Below are 11,934 nucleotides of genomic sequence, written 5' to 3' on the forward strand. Positions count from 1 at the left end.
TTAGGAGACATGTGTGTTGCTATGCCGTCGATCGCATTATCGGAGAAGGAATTGTTTTTCCTGAGAACGAGATAGTTATGCTCTGTCATGGTGTTTTTTCCTTTACTTTTGTCTTTTTGTTGTCATTGTAACGATGGTTGAGACTATATATATACCGGAACACGTTTTCAATAAAATTCAGTTGAAAGTTGCGCCTTGTTGTGTCCTCTTCTCTGCTTTTGTCCTCGTCTTTGTTGCGCACAAGATTGTATAAGATGTCAAACCAACTCGCCCAAACAACCACTCTTCCCTTTAAGGCCTTTCGGTTTTAAGGCAAGAAGGCAAATAGCGCACCTCTTCGCCGTCTAGTTACTAACTCTCGCGGCTGCAAATCCAATTTTTTTTTATTTATTTATTTAAAAACAAAACTTTAACAGGTTTTATATTTTAAGGGCCATGTCTAGCCTATAATTTCAAATTCTTTATCAGAACCTAAGAGAAAAAAAGAGAAGAAACGTTTAGGGGTATCAGTGGACATTGCTGAGCAAGCGTTGGTCACGGCTACAGGCAGATCGAGTCGCCAACGATACCCAATAACCGCTTTAAGTGTTGACAAATCCAACTTAGAGAAAGGACCTTTTGAAGCCGAAGAATATCGGATCTTTAGAAAAGGACAATGCAATGAAAATGACACTGATACTTTAATTCAGCAAGACGATACATGGAACGCAGATGTATATCCTTGAGCCGCCAGCCGACGATGACTTTCTTCAGGCTTGAGGTCGTCCCCACATAATTGGTCGGAACTCCGTCAATTCGCATTCCTGCAAGAATAAAGAAAACAATTTTTTGCGGCATTTTTTAACAAAAATACGCCAAAAGTCAAATTAGGTTGTTAAAATACAAATATTAGGTTTTAGGCTCCAGCCAAAAACTCAACGCTTTCTATCATTTTGTGTTTAATAATACCTCCTGTGCGTGTGCGCCGTTTTAGGTATGTCTACGTTGCTTTGTTGGTTTTAAGTTTGGCTAGTGTTGCACACAAAGGTGTCAAAAAATGGAAAAAAAAAGACTGAAGGCTAGATGGAACATATTCAGATATTCGTCCCGACAGTCGTGTCCCGCGATAAGAATATTGAATTCGAGTGTTTTAAGGCCGTTTAACCAATAACATAGAAGACAAAGCCTAAAACGTCTCATCGCATGCACGAGTAGCTCATGCATGCGCAGAATTTCTCATCGAACGTAGTTCGGGTGCCCGCTACGTGGTGCCTTTTTATCTGGAAAAGTTCAATTTTGTCTATAGCGGCCTAGATGCAATCTAGCGCCTAGTAGAGAGGCGCAGGTTAACTTCTCCGAGTTTCTTCTTTTCAGAAATGATGTTAAATAATAGTTTGTAAATAGACTACCTCAAGTTTCACAAAAGGTCACTTCAATAGCCTGATCACGCGACTGAGATGAAGACTGGAGGCCTCCATGACACCCACATTTAAGATGATCAGGCTATAGAAACTACGTGATGTCACGTTCAATCAATAGCATGTTTGTTGTTGTTGTTGTTGTTGTTTTTTGTTGTTTTTTGTTTTAACTGTTTGGCCGCGTTTGCTGGGCGTGAGTAAGCGCAGAAAACAAGATTGCGCGAAACTAAAGCCCCTTCATGTTTTAAAAGTAGCGCAAGGTACGTCGATGCAAGAGGCACGGGAAACGTGCAGCCCCATGGGAAGATCATGGCCGCACTGCAGCACTGAGCTAGGTTTCGGACGCCATATTCTTCCCAGAAGTGGCGGGCGGCACGTGTCTCGAGCATTCCCACAACAATGAATGGCGGCCTTTTTCAGTCATTGAGGGGCTTTACGCGAAGCAAGATAGTGGCGCCTTCTCGTAGCGAATGGGAGAAACACAATGGACCGATCTCATCAGCCATTTTGTCTATGTCTACGGGACCACTGCCGCAGTGCATCGATGGAACTTTACTCTTTCTGCACGTACGACGACCTCGCTGAAGCTTTTGGCGTGTATAGAGCACGAGATGGCACGAGCCCTTTCGTGCACAGCCGTCTGCCTCCTGTGAACTAAAGTTATGGCGGCGCCACGGACGCGCAGCTCGCTTAGTGCAGAGCCGTATATAGAGAGAGCTTGATCAATGGGAGGAGCGGGCAGCGCCAGGGCGTTCACCGGACGCAGAAAGAGAACTTGGCATGCTCTCTTGGCCAACCAGAAGCCGTAAATATTCCCCTAGCGGTGTTAGCGAGAAACTGTTTTAATAAGCGCGTAAGAGTTAAATGTAGTAATATAGAGGATTAAAAAGCGCAAAAAACACGGACGAAGAAGAGACACATACAACAGGGACTGGCGCTAACTTTCCACTGATTTATTTAAGGCAAACCACCCAGCACATGTTCGTAAATACTCTTTCCCATCACGCCAACCACATCTGATAAAAGCATCCCATATACACAAACAACAGATGACAATGATTTAAACATTCGTATCAGTGCAACGTGACTACAAAAAACCATCTGGAAAAGAAACTTCTTTGTTAGCGGGCACGTTGTTTACGAGATTCCGCTAACGTGCGGGAGCGTGTATATTGGACAGACTGGGCGGTGTTTTAACAAAAGGGCGCGCGAGAGCATCGTACCGACGTGCGGTCGTGTATTACTACTGCGTGGTGCACGTTAAAGACCCCAGGCTAGCGGTTGTACTCCACTGGCTAAATTGCTCCTCTACAGCTGGTAGACTCGTCGCCCATCGAGGCAGACCAGGTTCTAGGCTGTGTAAACATAAACACAACCCAATTTTATTTTTTTTAAAGGGCGCGCGAATATTGTCTAGCGGTTCGTAACAAAGCGGGGGGGGGGGGGGGGGGGGGCACCTTGCAGTACACTGCATGCGGTGCGGGTTTGACCCCCTGTTAGAATTAACAAAATTTGTTGAAAGAGCAAATAACAAGACTGAGAGGGAAATAGTTGAAGCCTATTTTATAAAGTCGTCGGGTGACAACTGCGTCAGCACGCCTTCGATTTTACTAAACAACAAGGAAGATTCATTTCTAGATGGTTTTCCGTAGTCACGTTGCACTGATATGAATGTTGAAATCATTGTAATCTGCTGTTTGTGTATATGGGATGCTTTTATCAGATGTGGTTGACGTGATGGGAAAGAGTGTTTACGCACGTGTGCTGGGTGGTTTGCCTTGATTAAATCAGTTGAAAGTTAGCGCCAGTCCGTGTTGTATGTCTCTCTTCTTCGTCCGTGTCTTTTTGCGCTTTTTAATCCTCTATGTCACAATGAACCAACTAGCCCAATCCAAAGTTTTAAAACCAGTAACTCTTCACGTTTGAAAATATTGTGGACGTGATGTTTCCATTTTGATCACGCAAAAAAAAAAATGTAAGAATAGAATTTGCCGCTCGAATTCTTTTTTGCTCAGACCGAGTCTGACCGCTCCGACGGCAAGTTCCCGGCTCTCAGCGCCTAGCTGGCGTACGGATTACGTAAATCGTTTGGTTAGAATTTTATTTTGCATGATCGTGATCGAAAAGTATCGTGCATCATATTTTCAGTTACCGAGAGTTACTCGAACGCACTTATTTCGTTTCTCGTGACCACTGCCACGGTGTTATTTACAGCTTCTGGCTGCCCACATTTGAATTGTGAAGACACCTTGAAATAGGCCCAGTCCGCTTTCGACCAATGACGCCTCCTCATTTGCCTCCTACACTTCCCAATGTATGGCCGAACTCTTTCTATATACAGCTCTGGCTTAGTGAGATCGGTCTATTACGTTGGTTGTTTCTCGGGCTATGTTTCAAAGTGGGAAAATGGAGGTTTGGGGTCTTCATTCCATCAGCACCGGACCGCTGTTGTGGCTGTTGAAGTGTGGAGTTTTATTCGTGAGGATTATCAATTTGTCGAGAAATATATTTGAACTGAAATGATTGACACGCTGACGGAAACAGTATCAGATACTGTGGGATTCTCTTCGTATAATTCAATTATAAGACGGTTAATATTACGTTTTAAATATAGTATCCTACTATTTTTTTAAAGCTTTTACTTTGATGTTTTAAAAGTGTTAATTGAACAATTCTCTTTTCATATTTTTACGCAGAAAATTAGGCGGATGGCTGGACAATGTTGAAATGCCTTTTCGCGCTAAAAAATTACATGATTCTGTTATCCGATAGTATCTACGTACCAATTAGAACGCAAAAAAGCAGCAGAAAAGAGGCGCGTTATAATTTTGCTTAACACATAAAATAAACGCACGAAATCAAACAAGAAAACGCGTTTCTAACTTAATTAAGTAATTTTCTACGTATTAATATTTAATGACACAACTTTTTGTAAGCCATAAAAAAGTTTGCCATTGAGGACCGCACGGCCGTACCTATATAGGGCTCTCTATGAATTAAGTTTAGTTTGAACTTTTCTGCAAAATTTATAAGGTGGTTGTATTTCTTAGATCGTTATAAAAATAAGAATAAAGTTCATTTATGCCGAGCAATAGAATAAAATTGACATATTGTGGAAGGGCAACAACGTTCGAGGGCACGTCAAGCAGATGCTGGCCTCACACACGTCTCCAATAGTGTACACCAAGGAAAACGTTATACCAAAATAATCCTGTAGGTCTTTGTAAGTGTTGGGTTTATTTTAGTTTCAAGGATAGTGACCGCAAAAAAACAACAACATTGAAATCTTAAAAAAAAAAAAAAAAAATAGAGCATCCCAGAACACTCGATCTTCTAAACCAGTGGTTCTCAAATGGGGGTTCGCGGACCGCTTGGGCTTCCTGAAGGCCGTCTAATGGTCCTCGAATTCACTACCATCAGTCAAGCCGAGCAATAACACTTTGTTTTTTTATGCTGGCAGTTTTACCAGGCCAAATATACCAAACTACGTGTGCCGAGTCAGGAGGGTTGATTATTCTCCGTTTTGGAGCTTTAAAGTTGGTTTACATGCATGCAGTTTTCTTAATTCGCACATTTGTTGCTGCAATCATCCAATCCCCCCCCCCCGCCCCCCTCGGCCCTGGCGGATGGGGTCCCCCATCACTTCTTCCATTCCTAAAGGGGTCCCCTCCACGAAACATTAGTGGTTGAGAACCACTGTTCTAAACTAATAAACTTTTTACCAGCTCTCATCAAAGTTAATTCAACCATCTTTTTTTTTTAATTCATAATCGATTCATCGATTCTGGTGCTATCCTTCATAAAAGAATGGATGTCAGTACTTTAAAATTGATATACAAAATGTAGGTTCAAAATGCTGTTTTTAAGAAACTTCTTGCTATAACGCGTCTTACATGGTAATGATATAAGCCTCGCGTAATATGTGTAAGCCGGTGTCAACCGTGTCATTGTTCTGATAGAAAATATAATTTTTAGTGCGTTCAGTTATAGAATAAAAACTCATAGTTTCTAAAACTCGTTTTTTTTATTGTACACTTCGGCTTGAATTTTATCAATAGGTAGACAACCAGTTAATCTTTTTTTTACATTAACCTTGAAGTGTTTTTGTTCCTTTATAACCCACTTTTATAGAAAAGGTATTAGTTTTTTTTATTCTTAGATTTGGATTTTAAAACTAGGTTCTCACACGTGCTCCTCGATTCAAACAAAACATGCATAACCTACGATCAGTCGAGGCATCTTGGCCTTCATCCTGTTGGCCGCACGGGGACTGGGAAGCAGTGTATCCTAAAAAACAAGCAAAAAAAAAAAAAAGAGACTTTAGCGACATTGTTGAAGATCACATATACCCTATTTTTTGTGCTGTTCAAATGCTCAACTTACCGATCAACTCAAGATAAATATTAGAAGCATATAAACGACAAAAATGACAAAACTTTTTGTAGAACCGTATTGGACGAGTTAGTGTCCACCTGGAGCAATAAAGCAATTCTATTGGCGGCAAAATGTTTTGGTGGCGCTCTCCTATTGGGGCGCCATCGAAAGCGTCGCTGTGGTCGCCTTTCCGCGATTGGCCGAATGCTGACTATGCCGTAAGCAAAGGTTTTCTCATCGACAGAAATGTGAGTAATGTAAGACCTTCAATTCTGATGGTGCTGGCAGTATTGACTTCATAGAACAATTATTTCAAGCTTCCACCATGATAATTACAAACACTATCGAACTTGTTCGCTAGGTAATGACCTCACGAGGGGAAACCATATGAGGGCGTCACCAAAACATCTCGACGCTAATGCCCCCCCCCCCCCCCCTCCAGGCGTCATTACCTTACGATCAGCAAGTTGGATGGTGTTTGTAATGAGTATGGTGGAAGCTTTAAATCACGCGTTCTGAAAGCAACACTACCAACACCGCCGAAAGTGAAGTTCTTACATTACTTCTATTTCCGCGGATGAAAAATCCTTCGTTGACGTAATAGTGAGCATTTGGCCAATTGTGGCAGGCCGACTACGCTTTCGATTGCTCTCGTTGTCTCTGTTTTATACTTAATCAACGCTGGTAAAGCTGCTGGTGCGAGCATGGGGTTTGATCCCGCAGATCAAACCCCGTGCACGTGTTCCTGCGCAAACGAAAGAATAGATGAAGTTAGGCGCTCGCGCCCATAACTTTGACAGCGTTGTATACTAAGTATGAAACGGTGTATTCGCCCTTTTTTGTTTGACAACAAACTCAGTGGCGCCATCTATTGGGTAGCCCTTGTTCACATCCGGTTCACGTATATTTCGTAGTGTTTTTACTCATCATTCTTTTATCATGGGATAGAATTAAGTCTGATAGTGTTATAAGTGGCCATTTCCAGAATATTGCGCGTATATTTGATTTCGCAAATACAGCGAAACCCGCCGTCCAGTTCAGAACCGGGAGCGTTTGGGAGCTCTTTGCACTCTTAGAGCTACCACGTTTCAAGTCAAGCGAGAAAGAGCGAATAGGTTAACTTTAAAGGTCCTTTTTAAGACCACAACTTTTTTGTATATAAAACTTTATCTTGCTATATATATTTTTTTTTCGATACTAGGTATCACCTAGTATCGAATGAATGTAGGAGGCTAAAAATCTTGAAGTTCACTTAATGAATAATTATTTTGTTATCTATTTTTATTATCATAGATGATTAGGAAGCGTATATTCTCCACCACTTACAATGATCTTTCCCATGTCCGCCATGTTTCTCTGAAAAAAGAAAAAAAAAAGAAAAGTTAATTTATAAATTTTCGACGGGACTGTAAAGTAACTAAAAATTTAAGTTTAAAGTGCACTCTTAACTTAGGCCCTCCTATAAAGTGCAGCCCTTCTTAGTTTATTAGAGACATTGACTGGGTGAGAGGGACAGCCTTGTTAAAAGGGCCAGTGAAGGAAGGCGACAACAACTCAGGGAACATATCCGGATTTAAGAAGGCAGAAGAAAAGAAGCGGTCGTCGATCTCAAAGAAACACTGACACCCCCAATTTTTTTTTATTTTTTTTTGCGTTCTGTTAGGCGATCTATTATGGTTGTCAGAAGACTACCCAATCAATATTTTGCTACAGCGTCACATATCCTTTTAAGAAAAAAAAAGAAAAAAGACGCAACTACTCGAATCAGAAACTGAAACTAGACTGGGGAGGAAGAAGAAATATAAAGGAGGAGGGTGTTGCCGGAAGTCACGTGGCTGTGCAACTTTTTTTTCTGCAATGAACGTATTTGCGGCTTTTTAGAGGCCAGAAAAAATAGGTATCATATTTTCTTTCTATTTTTAATATTGATCCCGCCGGTGACCCACGACTTTGATTATTTTTGGTGGTTGTGTCTAAACCATAGAAAACGGCACTTGACCCCGGAAAAGAGAAAGAGAGCGCGACTCAAACCGGCTAGTTCTCGATCAACGGTTTTCTGGCGGAAAGAAGACGAATTTTGAGCCGCAAATTGTGTTCCGGGTAGTTGGGCTCTAATATTTCATGTACGAATAAAAATCCTTGGCGACCATAAGTACTCTGTCAGTGTCCCTTCAAATACCCAGCAATGTCTCTTCTAAACTTTGGTGCAAAGGAGCCTGGATCGGGCCCGGGGGGGGGGGGGGGGGGGGGGGAGGGGGTGCGGAGGTTGACTTTTACACAGACACGATGTCGTCGGGAAACGTCGGCAAAATTAGATGTAGCGGTATGATCGCTCACGTACTTTACCAGGACAGCTAAAGTACGGCATATAAAGACACTTAAGATTATTATTATTATTATCATTATTATTACTAAGCATGTCTTTATTAATATGTTTCTTTCGTCCCTTGTCTACTGATATCAGAAGAGTAACGTAAAGTTACTTACGATGATCGTGCCGCCGCTTCGTGCATGCATCTGCCTAATCTCGATAGCCTGGAAATGCACAAGCTCCATATTACATTGCGTTAGAACAGTACGTTAGTAATGTTCTCATCTGTCTTCATTACTGAAAAAAGTTTACATTCATAATTGATACTGCATAAAATTAAGAAAGTAAGATTTGCCGTATATTTAAGCGTGAGCAGTCTGTTAAGTGAACAAATACAATGCTGATGATACATTACAGAAAGAACAAAAGTCCAACAGACGTGTTCTTTCTTTTTTTGCATAAAGGAAAATCCCTAAAATATTTTTAAGCAACGCTCAGGATTTTGTTCTCTACTTTTTATTTTTTTATTTATCACACATCACACATAATTGAGCGTTTTCCCTCTTTACTACTGAACTCTGTTTTATAGTTGTGCTCTGCATTATTTTCTGGAATTTCAAGAGTAACTCCTGCGCCTTTTTATTTTATATTTTATCTTGTGGTTACGACTGATTGTAGTGCGAAACGTGTCCCTGAATTACGAGGTGTTTTTGTTTTTTTTTCTCCTCCGTGGCCTTGTGTAGTTTTGTAGATATTTGATCTCAATGTTTTCTTTCGGGTGTCTTCGGCAAAACCGAAACTACTGGTTCGTGCATGGTGGTGACAACGCTGGTGATCAACTGCATGGCCATCGTGGGACGCAAATCTCGTTTTGCGGTACCGCAAAACGTACAGGACTGTCCTAGTCGCATGAGCAGTTCCAATTAAATCCAGCTACTCTACCGGGTGTCTCAAGGAGAGGCAAGGCTCTTTAAATCGACCGCAAAATCCGGTTTCTTAACCTATCGCGATACGATTTTGTGCAGCGTTGCCCACAGGTGGTCATTGTTTCGTTAAAATTTGCAAAGAGCGAACTTACCCGAGGAAAAAGTAAAAAAAAAAAAAAAAAAGAAAACGGCTTAACTCTTATGGAAACGCAGCGAAGTCACCGGTCTTCAAACAGCAGGGCGCCCTATTGATTGAAGACCGATGGCTTCGCTGGGTGTCCGTAGGAGTTAAGCCTTTTTCTTTGTTTACTTTTTATTCAGGTAAGTTCGCTCTTTGCAAATTTCACAGAAAAAATGCACCACCTGTTGGCAACGCTGCACAAAATCGTAGCATGATAGGTTACCAAACCGAATTTTGCGGTCGATTTAAAGAGCTTGGCCACTTTTTGAGACACCCAATAGTCTCGATCAGTCAGGTAAGATGCTACAACTCTTTTACTATACTTTACTTTGTAGATATCGAACATATCTAGCAAATATTAATACAAATTTATAAAGTTGCCGGCCGAAAAGCAAGTTTGCCATGGCGAACGCGGGTTTAGAACGAGCCGCCCATTCTGTGAAGAACTACAATCTTGGTAGTGTGTAATGCACGTATCAGAAGCGTTGTGGAAGCTAATCGGAAGCTCGCGCTGAGCAGGAACGAACAAAACTATGGCCGCCAGTGAATGCCACTTTTGGCAGCACGACGCGCTTGAGCGTGCAGGGAGTCAATAACCTACGTGCGCGATCACTGGGAAGCACTTATAAACGACGGCCGCTAACACATAACACAAGAAACAGAAATCGTTCGCTTAGACGCCTAATAACGCAGCAGAAAAAACATGGCGAAAGAACTGGTACGAACGAGGAACCTGCTTGGCCAGGCTTGGCCTACTTGGGAATGAATGGGACTAGTATGACGTTTGGGCACAAGGTTGCTTGGCAAACAGTCAACCCGCTGAATGCCCGCTGATAGACTGGGGGTAGCATTTTTAATATCGGTTTTACAGCGGACTGCTGTTTCCCATTAGTGTTATATTTGGGTAGTGCTCGTCTTTAGTCTCCGTAAATCGATATCGGTCATTTATTTAGGTTTGAATTTTGACTCGAGTTACCCTTTCAGAAGCAGTGATGGCCGCATATCCACATCTTTTATCGGCGCTCAAGGTGCGCGAGAGCACGGGCAAGGTATGTGATAGCTCTCTCTGTACATAGTACAGAGTAAAGTCACTGGTACAGGGCACTTACTTACATGCGATGTGTGGAATGGATACAACGCGATATTCATATCGCATTCGTTGTGGGATCCAATCTTCGAATTTCACGCGAGGACATCTGCTAACAATACGTTACCTGTCCCAAGAGAGAGCACGCCATCGCCGCCGGGCGATTCTGCTCTCATCAACTTTTAAGGTTACTGTTACCTCCGAAAGCTGTTCCAGGTGAATCATCTAACTGTCAAGCACACCGACGCCGAATGCATTTTAGTGCAATATATGGGCAAAGCTGGCCGGGAGTGGGCGACATGGCAACACCGTAAACGCCGTCAAAAAACAACGAAATTTCTATTTTGACAAAGTTCGTCAAATAATCAGTCGACCATTTTGACGGGATACGTCAACATAAACTAAAACCTTTTTCATGTCTTACGCAAGTTACCTCATGGACGTGAAAATAATGTTTGAAATTATTTTGACAGCGGACGTCGAAATAGTCACTATACAGTACTCCAGAGTAGCAGGGAACGTAGCCCTTCCCTCTTTCCACATTAGCACAGCAAACGCTGGAACCCGCTTTCCTCCCCTACAGAATTCGCTCTGCTAATGTGGAAAGAGGGAAGGACTCTATATATTCAGACGTTTTTCAACATGGTATCCTAAACGTCACACAAGAACCTGAGCTTACCGTATACAATTCGTTTTGGCTCAGTCGAAGTCTCTTCAGGCACTTCTTTTCTATATAAAAAAAAAAAAAGAAACATAAATTCGCCATATGATGCTTTCATTTACGCTCAGTACACCCCGCCGTCATGACAGCGTTCTGTTTTAAATAGGGTTATATTCTTCAAAAACTCAGTCATTTCTCGAGCTTTTAGAGCTCCTTGATAAACCATTAGCAGCGTGCTAGGCACAAACCACCACGATATCCGCGATATTTTGTAGGCGCAATACAGGTGACGTTGGTACGCCGTACATTTCCGCGAAGCTCCAGAAATCGTTCCTTTACGTCGCGGTAAATTTGTGATTGAGTTACGAATATTTCCCTAGATTTCAATAGGTGTGATAATAAGCCACTAGCAATTTTGGTCGAAACGATTTATCGGTATATCGGAAGCGCCCCATTTTCACATTTGACTGCGTTAGAATAGGGGGTCCCATTGCTTCGAGTACCCCAAGCAGCTTGGCGCTTCGCACTGCGCATGCGCAGAAGTTACGCGCGTGCTCAGTGCGACCCTCCTAGCTGCTCAGAAGACCCAAAGCCCTGGAGTTCTCTAATCTAAAGATCTGTATTTTCATTATTTTTAGCCACCGTTAACCTAACATTAACGACAGGTTTTAGCTTTCTGCGATGCGTATGTTATTTATGCTTGACGAACAACTAAACAAAATTAAAAAGCTTGATCATGTAACGAAAACTGCTAAGCACAGAATGTGCGAGAGGCTTTTCAGGGAGGAAAAGCAAGGAAGAAATAGCAGCCCTACCGAACATTCGCTTTCATTTTTGACACACGCCGTAAGATGGCGTTACATTACTGGAAAGTCCAGAGACCTTTATATTGTAGCAGTAAGAAAGACAAGAAGAAGAGAAGAAAGTGAAGCGGGCTCACGAGCCAAGGAGAAAAAGGAAGAACGTCGATCGGTCGCAGAATAAACCGCTACAATTT

The 11,934-nt window shown here is 42.1% G+C and overlaps 1 protein-coding gene across 1 annotated transcript; it reads right to left on the reverse strand.

Moving 5' to 3' along the window:
• Positions 1 to 749: 749 nt before the first annotated feature.
• Positions 750 to 11,042, reverse strand: LOC115310738. Its single transcript, XM_042290388.1, has 5 exons — positions 10,956 to 11,042; positions 8,259 to 8,306; positions 7,098 to 7,127; positions 5,622 to 5,684; positions 750 to 803 (listed from the first exon to the last, which is right to left on the reverse strand). The coding sequence occupies exons 1-5, from the start codon at positions 11,040 to 11,042 to the stop codon at positions 750 to 752; spliced, it is 282 nt and encodes a 93-aa protein (XP_042146322.1).
• Between the last annotated feature and the right edge of the window lie 892 nt (positions 11,043 to 11,934).

The sequence above is a fragment of the Ixodes scapularis genome, unplaced genomic scaffold (assembly GCF_016920785.2).
Source record: "Ixodes scapularis isolate PalLabHiFi unplaced genomic scaffold, ASM1692078v2 PGA_scaffold1__304_contigs__length_218370807, whole genome shotgun sequence".
Taxonomy (NCBI): Eukaryota; Metazoa; Arthropoda; class Arachnida; order Ixodida; family Ixodidae; genus Ixodes; species Ixodes scapularis.

Coding starts and splice junctions, on each gene's coding strand:
- LOC115310738 (XM_042290388.1), bottom strand. CDS start 11,042: ATGGCGAATTTATGTTTCTTTTTTTTTTTTTATATAGAAAAGAAGTGC. Junction 7,128..8,258: donor GAAGCGGCGGCACGATCATC/GTAAGTAACTTT, acceptor TTCTTTTTTCAG/AGAAACATGGCGGACATGGG. Junction 5,685..7,097: donor CGGACATGGGAAAGATCATT/GTAAGTGGTGGA, acceptor CTTGTTTTTTAG/GATACACTGCTTCCCAGTCC.